We start from the raw sequence: 12,889 nt of genomic DNA, 5'->3' as shown, positions 1-12,889 counted from the left end.
CAGCGGCGCCTCTCGCCGGGGTTGAGATAGGCGCGTTTCCGCGCCGGGCGGTACATGCGGGTGCACTAGGCGTCCAGGCGCCTGCGCAGAACCAGACAGCAGCTGCGCGTTCTAAGTGGGTGCTGTGATCGCGAAAGGGGATGGAGCTCGGGAGCGGTCAGGAGGCGGCGCAGGAAGAGGCCGAGCCCGAGGCAAAGAGGCGGCGGTTGCTGTGCGTGGAGTTCGCCTCGGTGGCGAGCTGCGACGCGGCGGTGGCGCAGGGCTACCTGGCCGAGAACAATTGGGAGATGGAAGTACGCGCTCCGCGTCGCTGCTCGCGCCCTCGTCCGGGTCGGCGGGCGGCGTACGCGTGCCCAGCCTTGTGCCTTTGCTTTTCAGAGAGCGTTGAACTCCTACTTCGAGCCGGCCGCGGAGGGCAACGCCGTGGGAAGCCGACCCGGTCCGCCCGCGGAGCCCGGGCGCTGGTGAGCATGGGGTGTTTGGCCGGGCGGGAGCCCCGGGGCAGGGCACGCTACGGCGTCTCCCCGGAAGTCGGCCGTGCTTTTCGAACGCGAGTTAGAATGCAAGAAGGAATCTGCGGTGTGTTTATTCTAATCATGTATGTCTGTGACTCGTGATCATCACATTCGTCTTGGGGACTTGGTACTTACACGTATCCCTTCGTCATCAGTTTCACTTTCCGGACCCTCCTCTGCTTCGCCCTCCTCTCGCTTGTTCCTACGTCCCTCTCGCATCTCAACAGTGTGTTTGACTGGAATAATGGGAGACATGTAAGCTAGAAATGAATGAGAGAGAAATCCTGTTAAAGAAGTTAATTTGGAAATCTTGTCTCCTGTGTTGATTATTTGCTTTCCTCCAGCCACCTGGAACAGTTTTTTTGGTTTTGCTTTTTAAAATTAAGATCTGATATTGTTATTTCAATGTCGGTCAGATTGCTGCACTACTGTTGTTGAAGTCCAGATACCCACAAGACCGTCAACTGTTTGGCTCCTGCGTATCTGACCAGGGTCATCTCCTGCCACTCTCCGTACACTAACCCATAAAAAAGTTCCAGACGTGTCCGACTTCCACTTCGTAACCCATTTTTGTGTTCCATTATCACCTCTGCTTAGAAACCTGTCTCCTTGCTTGCTAACGTATATTTGTCTGAAAGGCCCCAGCTTAGTCATGCTATTTCCAAGACGTTTTCCCTATGTCGAGTCTAGGTAAGGTTCCACTTTTAGGTATTTGTATAGCATCTTGTATGATCCTTGTCATAATATAATCCTTATTCTGCTTGCCATTCAGTATTTTATATCTTTTGCCACACTACACTCTAGGTAAAGACAGAACTTGTTTTGTATATTGCTGATTTCCCAAAGTCTCATACAGTATTTGGTATTTATAAGCTCCCAGTAAGTATTTTCTGAGTGCATAAAAGTTCACCTGGCTGTGTGACCTGTACAGTTGAATGTTCATGGTGGAGACTCTTTTGACCCTTTCACTGGTTTATGGATGCAATGGGACCATTTTTTATTAGGTTTCTTCTTTGCTTAGCTTTTTGTTGGCTCTTTTGCTTTGTGCTGGTAAAAAGCAATTAGACAAGGAAGTGTTTACCCAGCCCTAACTAACCAGTCAGATCCTGTCTCCTAGAATTTCAGAGTCAAGTGTGAATCTTCCTCTGGAGCTAGAATTGTAATATGTTAATTTAGCATGACTCTAAATCCACATCTATCTTTTTTTGTGTGTGTGTATGGGGAAGCTGAAAACAGTGGTTCAAAGTTGTAGCCAATTAAATCGTAACTGATACATTGGAGCAAGGAGAATGGATTCCCAGATACAGGTCTTCAGAAAAAAATGTAATGGTGACATAGTGGATAATCAAAGATTCTTAACTCCAAAATGGTAAATTGGCAAAAACAAATAAGATAGTTGTTAGGCTATGGTCTTTTGTCTCTTAGAATTCAGACCACATGCCACTGGGTATGGTGGCACAGGCCTGTAATGTAATTTCAGGTAGAGGATAAGGCAGGAGGATTGAAAGTTCAAGGTCAGCTTGAGTAATTTAGTAAAAGAATAAAAAATGAGAAAAAGGGATAAGGATGTAGCTCAGCATTCCCTAGATCCAGTCCTTAGTACTGGGGAAAAAAATGGATGATAAAATTTAGTTTACCGCGGTAAATAAACACCAAGATGTTTTTAAGGCCTTCATCTTCATGGAGCATGACCCATGATTAGATTTTTTTTATGTCGCCTTAACAAAAAATGGAAGTAAGGTTAAAAAAAAAAAAAAGAAACTGATAGGAGGATTTTTATGACTAGAAAAACTGAAGCCTGATGAGTAGGGGCTTTATTTGAGTAGGTGTGGGAATCTCAATTCTTCAGTAAATTTCTATTAGCAAAAAATTAAAGTGGTTTTGGAATCTGTGTTTAGTGTCTCTCAGGAGATGAGGGAAATCTTAAAGCAGTTGCTGAATCTTGGTTATATATTAAAACTACTTTGCAGGGAGGGCTATTTTAAAAAACATCTTTCTGCTCTGGGGATGTAGTTCAGCAATGCAGTGCCTGCCTGGCAAGTAAGAGGCTGTTTGATTCCTGGTACCAAAATAAAATACATAAATAAAATAAAATCTTTTCTTTTTCTATTGGTACCGGGGATCGAACTCACAACTGCCTGCTTGCAAGGCAGGTGCTTATGCCGCTGAGCTAAATCCCCAGCCCCAATCTTTCCTTTTTTTGAGACAGAGTCTTGCTGTATAATTTAGTCTGGCCTCAGATTCACTGTGTAGACAAGATTGGCCTTGAACTTGCAGCAATTCTATCTCAGCCTCCCTCATGCTGAGATTACAGGCATGTGCCACTATGCCTGGCTTAAAATTTTTCTTTCATTCTGATGTCCCTCTGCTACATCCCTAAGTGAGCAGACATTTGGGTAACACAGCAAGAATCTACTTTTCTTCAGTCATATGACTTTTACCCTTTTATGAACCTCTTAAAACTTATTTACAGATGCAGTATCCCTTATCTAAAGTGCTTGGGACCATAAATATTCTAGTTTTTGGAGCATTTTGGATTTTGGATTTTGGATTTTCTAAGTAGGAATGCTTAATCTGTATCTGCAAAATGAGGAATACAAATACAAAATAATTCTTAAGCAATTTGTATTACTTGTGAAGTTATGTTTTATTCTGCTCTTTGCAGTGTTGACCTTACTAATGAAGAAACAACTCATAGCACGAGTTCTAAAATTTGCTCATCTGAAAACACTCAGCAAGAAGATGGCAGCATGTTCTCTTTCATCACGTGGAACATTGATGGACTGGATCTAAATAATCTACAAGAGAGGGCCCGAGGAGTGTGTTCCTATTTAGCTTTGTGAGTGGTGTCCCTTTTGTTTAATAGTTTATTGTGTTATTTAATGTGTCTTGTGTATCACAAAGTAACCATGTAAGGTTGTGGGGTTTATAATTAAGTCCTGGTCTGAGAAGAAACATCTGTAGGTATTGAGGTGATACAGAGTTGTCGTGGAGAGAAAAGATTCGCATTTGTTAGAAGCACTATAGGATAAATAGTAAACTTTGTGTGTAATGCCATAAAATGACCAAAAATCTGTTTCTGCCTCATTCTAGCTCTGTGACCTTGGGCAAAGTACTTTAGTTCTCTGAAGCTATTCTCTTCACTGTGGATAATAACATGTAAGATGATAAAAAAAAATAGTATTGAAAACATCTATTCAAGTGTAGTTTTGTTGTCTCTGAGAGAGGTGTTTCTATTTTCATTCATTAGAGTATTTTGTTTTTGTTGTGCTATGGATCAAAACCAGCGCTTCAGACATGCTAGATAAGTGCTCTGCCACTGAGCTACACCTCAGCCTTGAATTTCATTTTCATTTGATCATTATAGTATTGTGTGTTTAATAGTACAGATCTTTCTTATTTTATTCTTACTAAAAAAAGCACAAATATTAGATACTCCAGAGGGTGATAGTTTTGTGTCTCTTTTATGTTGTGGAATTCCTCTTACCAAGGTAACTGAAATGGTATCCTTTGTGTTTATATTAATGTTTCTAGGTACAGCCCAGATGTGGTATTTCTACAGGAAGTTATTCCGCCCTATTGTAGCTACCTAAAGAAGAGAGCAAGTAGTTATGAGATTATTACAGGTAATACTTTCCTGCTATTTAATTTGTCTTTTAAAAAAAGCAAGCCAGTAAAAGAGATAACTTAAGAACTAGCCTGTTAGAGCATATAGAAAAGAAAGAGTATAAGAAGGTTAGTTTGAGAAAAATAAAGCACAGGATGGTAAAAGAATTATAGGAGAAGCTGCACATGGTGGGTACACCTGCTGTCCTAGCATGCTGGAAACCGGAGGCAAGGTGGATCTCAAGTTCAGGCCCAACCTGGGCAGTGTGGTGACTTAGTGAAACCTTGTCTCAAAAAGAGCTGAGGTGTAGTTCACTGTGAATGCTGTGAGCTCAGTACCCAATACCAAAAAAAAAAAAAAAATTATAGTCAAATATTATTAAAAAAGACATTGACTAGCTTTTTGGTGAAATTCCATTTTTAATTTTCTTGTGCTAGGGATTCAGTATGGGGCTTTGTGTGTGCCAAGTACATGCTATGCCTCTGAACTACACCCCTAGCTCAATTGTTAGAAATTTTAAGTGTGATAATCACATGCTGGTTATGGTTTTTCGAAAAGTCTTTATTAATTCCTTTTGTTGTTTTTTGTTTGTTTGTTTTTTTATTGGTACCAGGGATCAAACTCACAACTGCCTGCTTGCAAGGCAGGCGCTTATGCCGCTGAGCTAAATCCCCAGCCCCTTGTTTTTCTTTTTCATCTTTTGCCCTGAGTAATACTTAAATTTTCTATTCGTTTTTCCTGAGTACATTTAAAGTAGCATTTTAGACAGGTTATTTTCATATATATTGTTTTCCTTGAACCACTGCTACACAGTTTGTGATTTTTAATTTTGGTTTACTCTAGAAGCCATGGTTTCTAACCAGAGGATTCTCTCAATCTATGTCTCTCTCTTTGTGGCACTTTCCTGCATGCTTTTGAGAATCCCTCTTGCTTATTTTGGATTTGTTATCAGAGTTCCAAGGTTCTCCTTGGCTTTCTCATTTTATTGTAGTCCATTTTCCAATTACTTTATAACAAGTATGAGATAGATAATGAAGTTTTTAATCCTGGCATATTTGAAAATGTCATGTTCTAGCCTCACAGTTGGCGGATAGTTTGAATGGACCTAGACTTCTAGGTAGTCACGTCCCTTCTCCTTTTCTAGAATCTCTCTTAGACAGAGACCCTTCTACAGTGGTACTTTAACTAGCTCATCTTCGTCTTGTTTTTCTTTTCTGTTCTGGTGGTGTCTGTCACATCATATTGACCCTATTCCCAAAAGGAGTAGAGATCTGTGGCTCTGACTTCACGGTTCAGTGTCTGGTATTAAAACACTGAATACAAGGGCTGAGGATTTAGCTCAGTGGCATAAGCACCTGCCTGGCGAGTGCGAGATTCCTGGTACCAAAAAAACCCCCCAAAAAACCAAAACACTGAATACAGTTCAGCATTCCTGAGCAGGATTAGGTAGTGTACCTTACTAGAAGTAAGTGAAGGATCGATTATGGTGTCAGTTACTTGTTTAATGGGGGAGGGAGTTGTTAATATATAGAAGCCTTTCATGCCTGTTTTCTAAGAAAGAAATCTTACATGTGGCAGGCCTGGTGAAGCCCATGCCGCTAGTCCTAGCTATGCTGGGTTCTGGGTTGAGAAGGTTGCTTAGCCTGTGAGTTTGAGATAAGCCTGGGCAATGTAACAAGACACTTGACAAAAACCAAAATACTTTTTTTTTTTAATTTAAATTTAAATTTTTTTTTTTTTTTTGGGGGGGGGGTTTTCCTTTTTATCGGTACCAGGGATCAAACTCATGACTGCCTGCTTGCAAGGCAGGCACTTATGCCGCTGAGCTAAATCCCCAGCCCCTACTTTTTTTTTTTAAATGATGTAGCTGTCTCCTAAGTGCTGGCTGCCTGCTGGAAGTAGGTCAGAAGGAAGCAGCTCATGCTGCATCCTGAGTAGCCACATTTCCTGAACCCTGTTACTCATCTTCACCTGTCTCTAACACACACCTCTCGTGGCAGCTAGGGTCTGTGTCTGAATCCTCCAAAATTTCACTTCTCCATAGGCTTCTAGGGGCCTGTTTAGACAGGGATGCTTACTTGGCTGTGAGGAGCTGGGGAAGACACCTGAGACATGGTTAGCCATGGGCTCACATGTTTTTATTTCGGCATTTTACCTTTTTTTCTTTGGGTTCTATTACTGTTTCCAGATGTAAAGGTGGAGAAATCTGCCTGCTTCCTGCCCAGTTCCTCTGTTCTGGTAAACCCCAACCATTTGTCCACTTGCTCTCTATTCTCTTAAAGACTGTTGGAAGCTTTCATTCATTGCTGTTCTATTCTTACTCTGTTTTTCTTCTTGCAGGTTTATGTCTTCCTAAATTTTTTATTCATTTTTTTTTCACACTAGACATGGCATTTATTCATTTCTTTAAGATTTTTCTTGTAGCATGAGAAGTGCCTATCAGTTTGCTTCAGTTTAATTCTCTACTCTGTGTCAGAAATTTCTCAAGTTTTTTCTTATTTGATACAAATAGCCAATTAGCTCAGCGGCATAAGTGCCTACCTTACAAATAGCAAGTAAATATATGAAAATTGTTGAACATCATTGATCTTCAAGAGATGCAAATTAAAACAGCACTGAAATTCTGTCTCACCCCAGAAAGAATGGCTATTGTCAAGAAATCAGCTGGACAGTGCTGGAACATATAACAAATGCTGGAAGGGCTGTGTGGAAAAAGGAACCCTTCTCCAGTGTTGGTGGGAGTGGAGACAGATGCAACCATTGTGGGAATCAGTGTAGAGATTCCTCAAAAAAACTAGAATTGCAGGTCCTTTTTGACCCAGCTATTCCCCTTCTGGGTATCTTCCCAGAAGAATTAAAAATATCATACCACAGTGAAATGTGCAGCCATATTTATTTATTTATTTATTTTTTAAATTTTATTTTGAAAGTGGTAAAATACAACAGAACAAGACAGAATAAAGCCAACTAAGATCGTACAGTGAAATTGGTACAGAACTTCACAGCAGGTTACCGGATAACAGTAATGGGTATCACAGTATATTTCGTTATCTTTATAATAGTTGTTCTTTCAATCATGTATATCAAAATGAGAAGAAATACAGAACATTATAGAACTTATCAAAACAGAATATTGAATAGAGCAGTACCATTAGACAGAAAAGACCAAACAGTAATAAAAATATTTGCCTTCAAAGAAATGGTAGAAGGAAGGACCTTATTTGCTATGGTCAACCTCCCAGGAGATGCTCAGATTTCTGGCTCCCATTTGCTAAAGGGGGAGGGGGGTGCGCAGGAGAAGGAGGGTAGGGGAAGTGGGATGTTTGACTGTAAGCCGTGCACCAGTAGGTTTGCTATTGCTTAGCAGGGAGGCAGGCTGGTTGCTTGGTTTCCCAGCATCCTAAGTTCCAACATGGCGTGGATCTCAGGAGACACTGGTGGTTCTTCCCTTGACAGGGCCACAGTCTGCCACATTGCTGCTGCTTACCAGGGAGGGGAGCTGCTTATTTGGTTTCCCAGGGTCCTAAAGGAACCCCTGGTGGTTCTCCCCCTGGAAGGGCCGCAGTCTGCCACACCACTGATGCTTACCAGGGAGATGAGCTTCTTGCTTGGTTTCCAAGCATCCTCTGTGCACCCATATTTATAGCAGCACAATTTTTAATAGCTAGATGTTGGAAACACCATCATCCAAATGCCTGTCAACCAAGGAAAGATAAATAAAGATGTGGTCTTTACATACAGTGGACTACTACTCAGCCATAAAGGATAAACTGGAGGCTTTTATAGGTAAATAGATGCAACTTGAGTCTACATTCATAAGTGAATTACACCAGACACATGTGTAAATATGGTGGTGTTTCCATAGTGTGAGAAGGTGAAAGAGTAAATAAGATCTGAAATGTACAACAGGTACTGTAAAATGGGAAGAAACTTAAAAAGGAAAGAGAAACTAGAATGGGGGAATAGAGAAAAGAAAAATATATATATAAAGATAGTTATAGTACTGATTTCTCAATTCATTGAAAAGAAAGGTTGGCAGTAATATTGTTTGGACAGTTAAGTGCTGATGTTTTACTCTCAGTAGTTAAGGTTAACAGTACACAGCATACCATTGTTACCTCTCCTATTTTGAAAGTTTTTCTTTTTTTTCTAAAAATTTTTTTTTTCTCATTTGGTATTGGCAGCAAATTTACTGTACTTGCTACTATTTACGTACTGGCCCCCACCTTTGCCCTCTTTTCTTTGTGGCCCTAGAGTTTGAATCCCCAGGGCATCACACATACTAAGCAAACATGCCTCACAGCCTCACTTATTTTTATACTTCTCTTTTATTTCTGCTAAAACTTTGGAAGGGTGCAAGTAAGCATCTTACCTTGGTTGACCATCTTGAACTATTTTTGAAATAATAGTTTAAGGATTTATATCCATTTGAATATCTGTTGCCTGTGTATTGTTACATTTTTAGTAGGGGAGCTTGTGGAAAACCAACAGAACTCTTGACTTTCTCACCCTAAATTCTTTTCCTTGAATGTTTGAAGGTCATGAAGAAGGATATTTCACAGCTATAATGTTGAAGAAATCAAGAGTGAAATTAAAAAGCCAAGAGATCATTCCTTTTCCAAGCTCCAAAATGATGAGGAACCTTTTGTGTGTGCATGTAAGTAATCTACATTTGAATTTTTAAAAAGCAGACTTTAAATGGTCCCATGGTGTTACCTTAAAAACGATTGCCTTTAGAGAAAAATTTGCTCCTTACAGTTTCATTCTTTTAAAGAACTTTGTTAGATTTCTCTATAAATTTTGAATATAGACAAATTTGTAAAAATAGAATTCTTTTTTTCATTGTCATTGTTTTGGTACTGGGGATTGAACTCACTACCTTGCACTTGCCAGGCAGGTGCTGTACCACTCAGCTATATCCTCAGCCCCTCAAATGGAATTCTTAATGTACTAGATGTTTTCCTAAGAATGTTTTATTTTCCTAAGAATATTTGAGTTTGCAAATATTCCACATTTGCTTCCTAAGTAATTTTACTCTCCTCTATACATGGAACTGTGTTATACTCTGTGAGGCTAATGAGACTGAATCAAAACATGTCCTGTTTTCATACAGTTTAGTAAGAGAGAGACTGTATGTCTCTAGTAACTAAAATAAAGGAAAGGCATAAGTGCCACTCAGCAGTTTTAAGTGATACTCTGAAAGTTTGGACAGAGATGTCTGCTACAAGATTAGTGAGGATTTCATGAAGGAAGTGGTATTTGAATTGAATATACACATCTGAAAATACATACATTGTAGACATGAAGAGTCAAGTAGAGAAACCATCATGCGCAAACTTGTGCAAGTTGTAAGAGATGTATATGGGCATGAGCAAGCTTTCTGCTCTGAGTGTGGAGGATTTGAAGAGGGAGTGTGACAGGAGGTTGAGGAGTAGGCAGGATTCAAGTTACCAAAGAGCATAAATGCCCAGTGTGAAAGAATTAGACTGGATTCTGCAGACAGTGTAAAGGCAGATCCTTTGTAGTTAGTATCGTCATTGCAGATGGTCAATAATTCATATTCATTCAGTTAACTGATGTTTTTCAAGTACCTATATGCCAGACTTCAATGAATGAAAATTACCTGAGTGCAAATGACTTACAGCTTCACTGGAGGGAATCCTGTACTTTTAACTCAGTCTGGAACCTTAACAGTAGCCTGTCTGGCATGTAGGAGGAGCCAGAGGAGTGAGCTATTGGTAGCCTCAGGGACACTAGGGAAGAAGCTGCATTGGAGGTGACATGGGAAGTGAGTCACGTTTATAGTCTTTGCAGGCAGGGTTAGGGCATTACATTTCTTTTTTGACCTGAAAGGATAGAAAGTGCTAAGATTACAGTTTTAGAAGTGTATCAGTTGATGCTTGAAAAAGCTGCTGATTCTGTCATCAGATTTCACTATTAGTAGTCAGTGCTCAACTTATTTATCCTGTTGTAGGTGAGTTTGTCTGGAAATGAACTGTGCCTTATGACTTCACATTTGGAGAGCACCAGAGAGCATGCCAAGGAACGAATGAATCAGTTAAAACTGGTGTTAAAGAAAATGCAAGAGGCTCCAGAGTCAGCTACAGTTATATTTGCAGGAGATACAAATTTAAGGGATCAAGAAGTGAGTACCAAAGTTAGTTCAATGCTTGTGTGAAGATTATTGTTGTTTGTGAAGACTATTGTTTAGTTGTTAACACTGGACCATTTAATCACTCAAAATGTTTAAGGGACCTTGAAAGTGCAAGTCAGCAGATACCTTTTAGCCTTTGCTGTTATTTCTAGGGGCAGAGAGGCTCTCATTACTGGGTGAAAGTGAATACCCAAATGAAATAGACAACATAAAACAATGTGTCTGCTGGGTTAATACAAGGCATATAGAGAAGCTAAATTAGAAGAGTTTAGAAAAGATTGAGACTGAGTTTATTTACAGAATCCTTAGTTGCAAAGTGAGAACAGAGATTAGTAGTCCCAACACTCAGCCTTCTGTGATTTTATTCAGATTCTATTAGCTTACATGGGGGCAGTGTTGGGTACACACCTTGGGCCTTGTGCATGCTAGGCAAATGCTCTCTACATTGAGCAGTACTCTCCAGCTCCAACTTTGTTTTACAGCTTTATTCTATGAATTAAAATTTGAGATTTTAATAACCACAAAAAATACAATCACACTAATGATCAGCTAACAGGATGTAGTGATAAACTCTCTACACAGAAATCCTGTGGATGAGTCCTAATAGTTATCAATCTTTTTACCTCCTTTTGCTACATCCACAATGGTCAGATCTGAGACAAAATTTCTTTCCTCTTAGTATAAAGAAGAAAACGAAGAATTAATATTGTTAATAAGTTTAAAATAAACCTATGAAGGCAATTAAAATTATTAATTATAAAAATATATATTAACGTATTATATAAATGCTGCATTTCTAAAGACTAAAGTAGAATACTCTTTCCACAGCAGTTCAGCTTTTAAAATTACTTATTTATGTATGTATGTATATATTTATTTGAGATAGGATCTCACTATGTAGTTCATGTTGACCCTGGACTTGCTGTGATTACAGCATGTACCACTACACCTGGCAGTTTTTAAAGATGTAAAGCATTAACTGAAGCTATGAGTGTTCAGTCTTTTGAGTTTTATCTGACACTCCAAATTAGGTACCTATTCAAGGAAGAACATTTGTACATTAATTACTTTTGACTTTCTGGTTTAAAATGTTATAATTGTTTAAATTAGAAAAAAATGATTTTGTAGATCTTTCACAATATTTCTCTTTTGCAGGTTACTAAATGTGGTGGTTTACCCAGCAACATTTTAGATGTCTGGGAGTTTTTGGGGAAACCTAAGCATTGCCAGTATACATGGGACACACAGATGAACTCTAACCTTGGAATACCTGCTACTTGTAAGCTTCGTTTTGATCGAATATTTTTCAGATCAGCAGCAGAAGAGGGCCATATTATTCCTCGAAGTTTGGACCTGCTTGGGTTGGAAAAACTGGACTGTGGCAGATTTCCTAGTGATCACTGGGGTCTACTGTGTAATTTAGATGTCATATTGTGAAATACTTTTCAAATGTGAATCTTAAATGTGAATCTTGAATCATTTTGTTCTGGATTTTTTGCAGACATCTACTTTATGTACTTATCTGGAAAGGTTAATTTAATATAGAGAAATTAATACTGTATAATGTATCATTGCTATAGGAAAGCACAGTTAAAGTTTTATGTTGTGGGTTGTGTTTTCAGAATTTAGAATCCTTTTTTTTTTCTAATTTTAAAAAATCTTTCTGAAATAAGGTCTTGCTAAGTTATTAAATTGTCCAGCCTAGGCTCAAACTTACGATCCTGCTGCCCTAGCCTTACACAGTACTGGGATCACAGGCATGTACCACCAGGCCCAATGTGTATTTTAAACGAAGGCATATGTGTGTTCAGAATATGAAACCCTTTTGAGCCTAAGCTACCAGCTAGATTTCAACTACGGCCTATATCATCTGTAGACTAACATTTAAAGCATTTCTTTTTTCAGTGAGGCACCACAAAAGGTAATATTTAAATGTCATTATTTACTGAAGTTACTGAGTTCTTGGAACCAAGTTACAATTGTATTTAAAAATTCAGATAAATGAAAAAGCCATGATCATTTTCAATTAAGTAGATGATAGCAATTCTACATCAGATTTAATTTTTTTATCAGCTGCCAACCCTACATAATCAGGAAGCAACAAATGAAGCCTTATGATTTAAAATTTCTTCACACTTTTCTGGTTAATGGGTAGCCCTGTCATCAAAGGTAGACTTACCATGATTAAAATCAATTTTATAGGAATGGAACTTTTTTTTTCTAAGAGAAAAAATAAATGCATTAGAATAAATAGCCTTTTAGTTTTGCTACTTGTCTCCTGTCCAAGTACTTAACAAGGCCTGACCCTAGTTTTGCTACTTGTAAAATGAAAATATTTTACAGGGTGTGAATAAAGAGTCCATTTTTCATTCCTTTTTTCTTTTTGTGGTTCTGGATATGGAAACCAGGGTTTTCACACATGCTGGGCAAGTGCTCTTCACTTGTTTTATAATCCTACCTCTAAAGAGTACTTTTAAATGTGCTCTAAAGAAAAAATTTCTCCACAAAAGAAATGTACTGAAATAAAGAATTTTTAGGTCGGGTGTGTATGTCTATGATTGAATTAAAATTTTTACCTATTTCTGGCTCCACTGCTGCTGTTTCCTTGTGTGG

At 38.8% G+C, this 12,889-nt stretch overlaps 1 protein-coding gene across 2 annotated transcripts; it reads left to right on the top strand.

Annotated features, from left to right (window-relative positions):
* The first annotated feature begins 10 nt into the window (after positions 1-10).
* On the top strand, positions 11-12,819 carry Tdp2 (tyrosyl-DNA phosphodiesterase 2). Of its 2 annotated transcripts, XM_003468768.5 has the most exons (7): positions 66-293; positions 379-464; positions 3,181-3,354; positions 4,050-4,141; positions 8,661-8,779; positions 10,097-10,267; positions 11,432-12,819. In XM_003468768.5, exons 1-7 carry the CDS (start codon positions 141-143, stop codon positions 11,711-11,713), a joined length of 1,077 nt encoding a protein of 358 aa, XP_003468816.1. In that variant the 5' UTR covers positions 66-140; the 3' UTR covers positions 11,714-12,819. The 2 variants fall into 2 exon arrangements, 1 of the variants encoding a protein (XP_003468816.1); XR_010051183.1 differs by lacking the exons at positions 10,097-10,267; positions 11,432-12,819 and adding an exon at positions 3,609-3,674 and having other exon boundaries at positions 11-293; positions 8,661-8,748.
* Positions 12,820-12,889: the final 70 nt, after the last annotated feature.

Source organism: Cavia porcellus, unplaced genomic scaffold (assembly GCF_034190915.1).
Source record: "Cavia porcellus strain 051 isolate PalLab524CR breed Dunkin Hartley unplaced genomic scaffold, mCavPor4.1 scaffold_13, whole genome shotgun sequence".
NCBI classification, from domain to species: domain Eukaryota; kingdom Metazoa; phylum Chordata; class Mammalia; order Rodentia; family Caviidae; genus Cavia; species Cavia porcellus.
The sequence above is the reverse complement of the archived record's forward strand: the minus strand, read 5'-3'. Positions and strand labels throughout refer to the sequence as shown.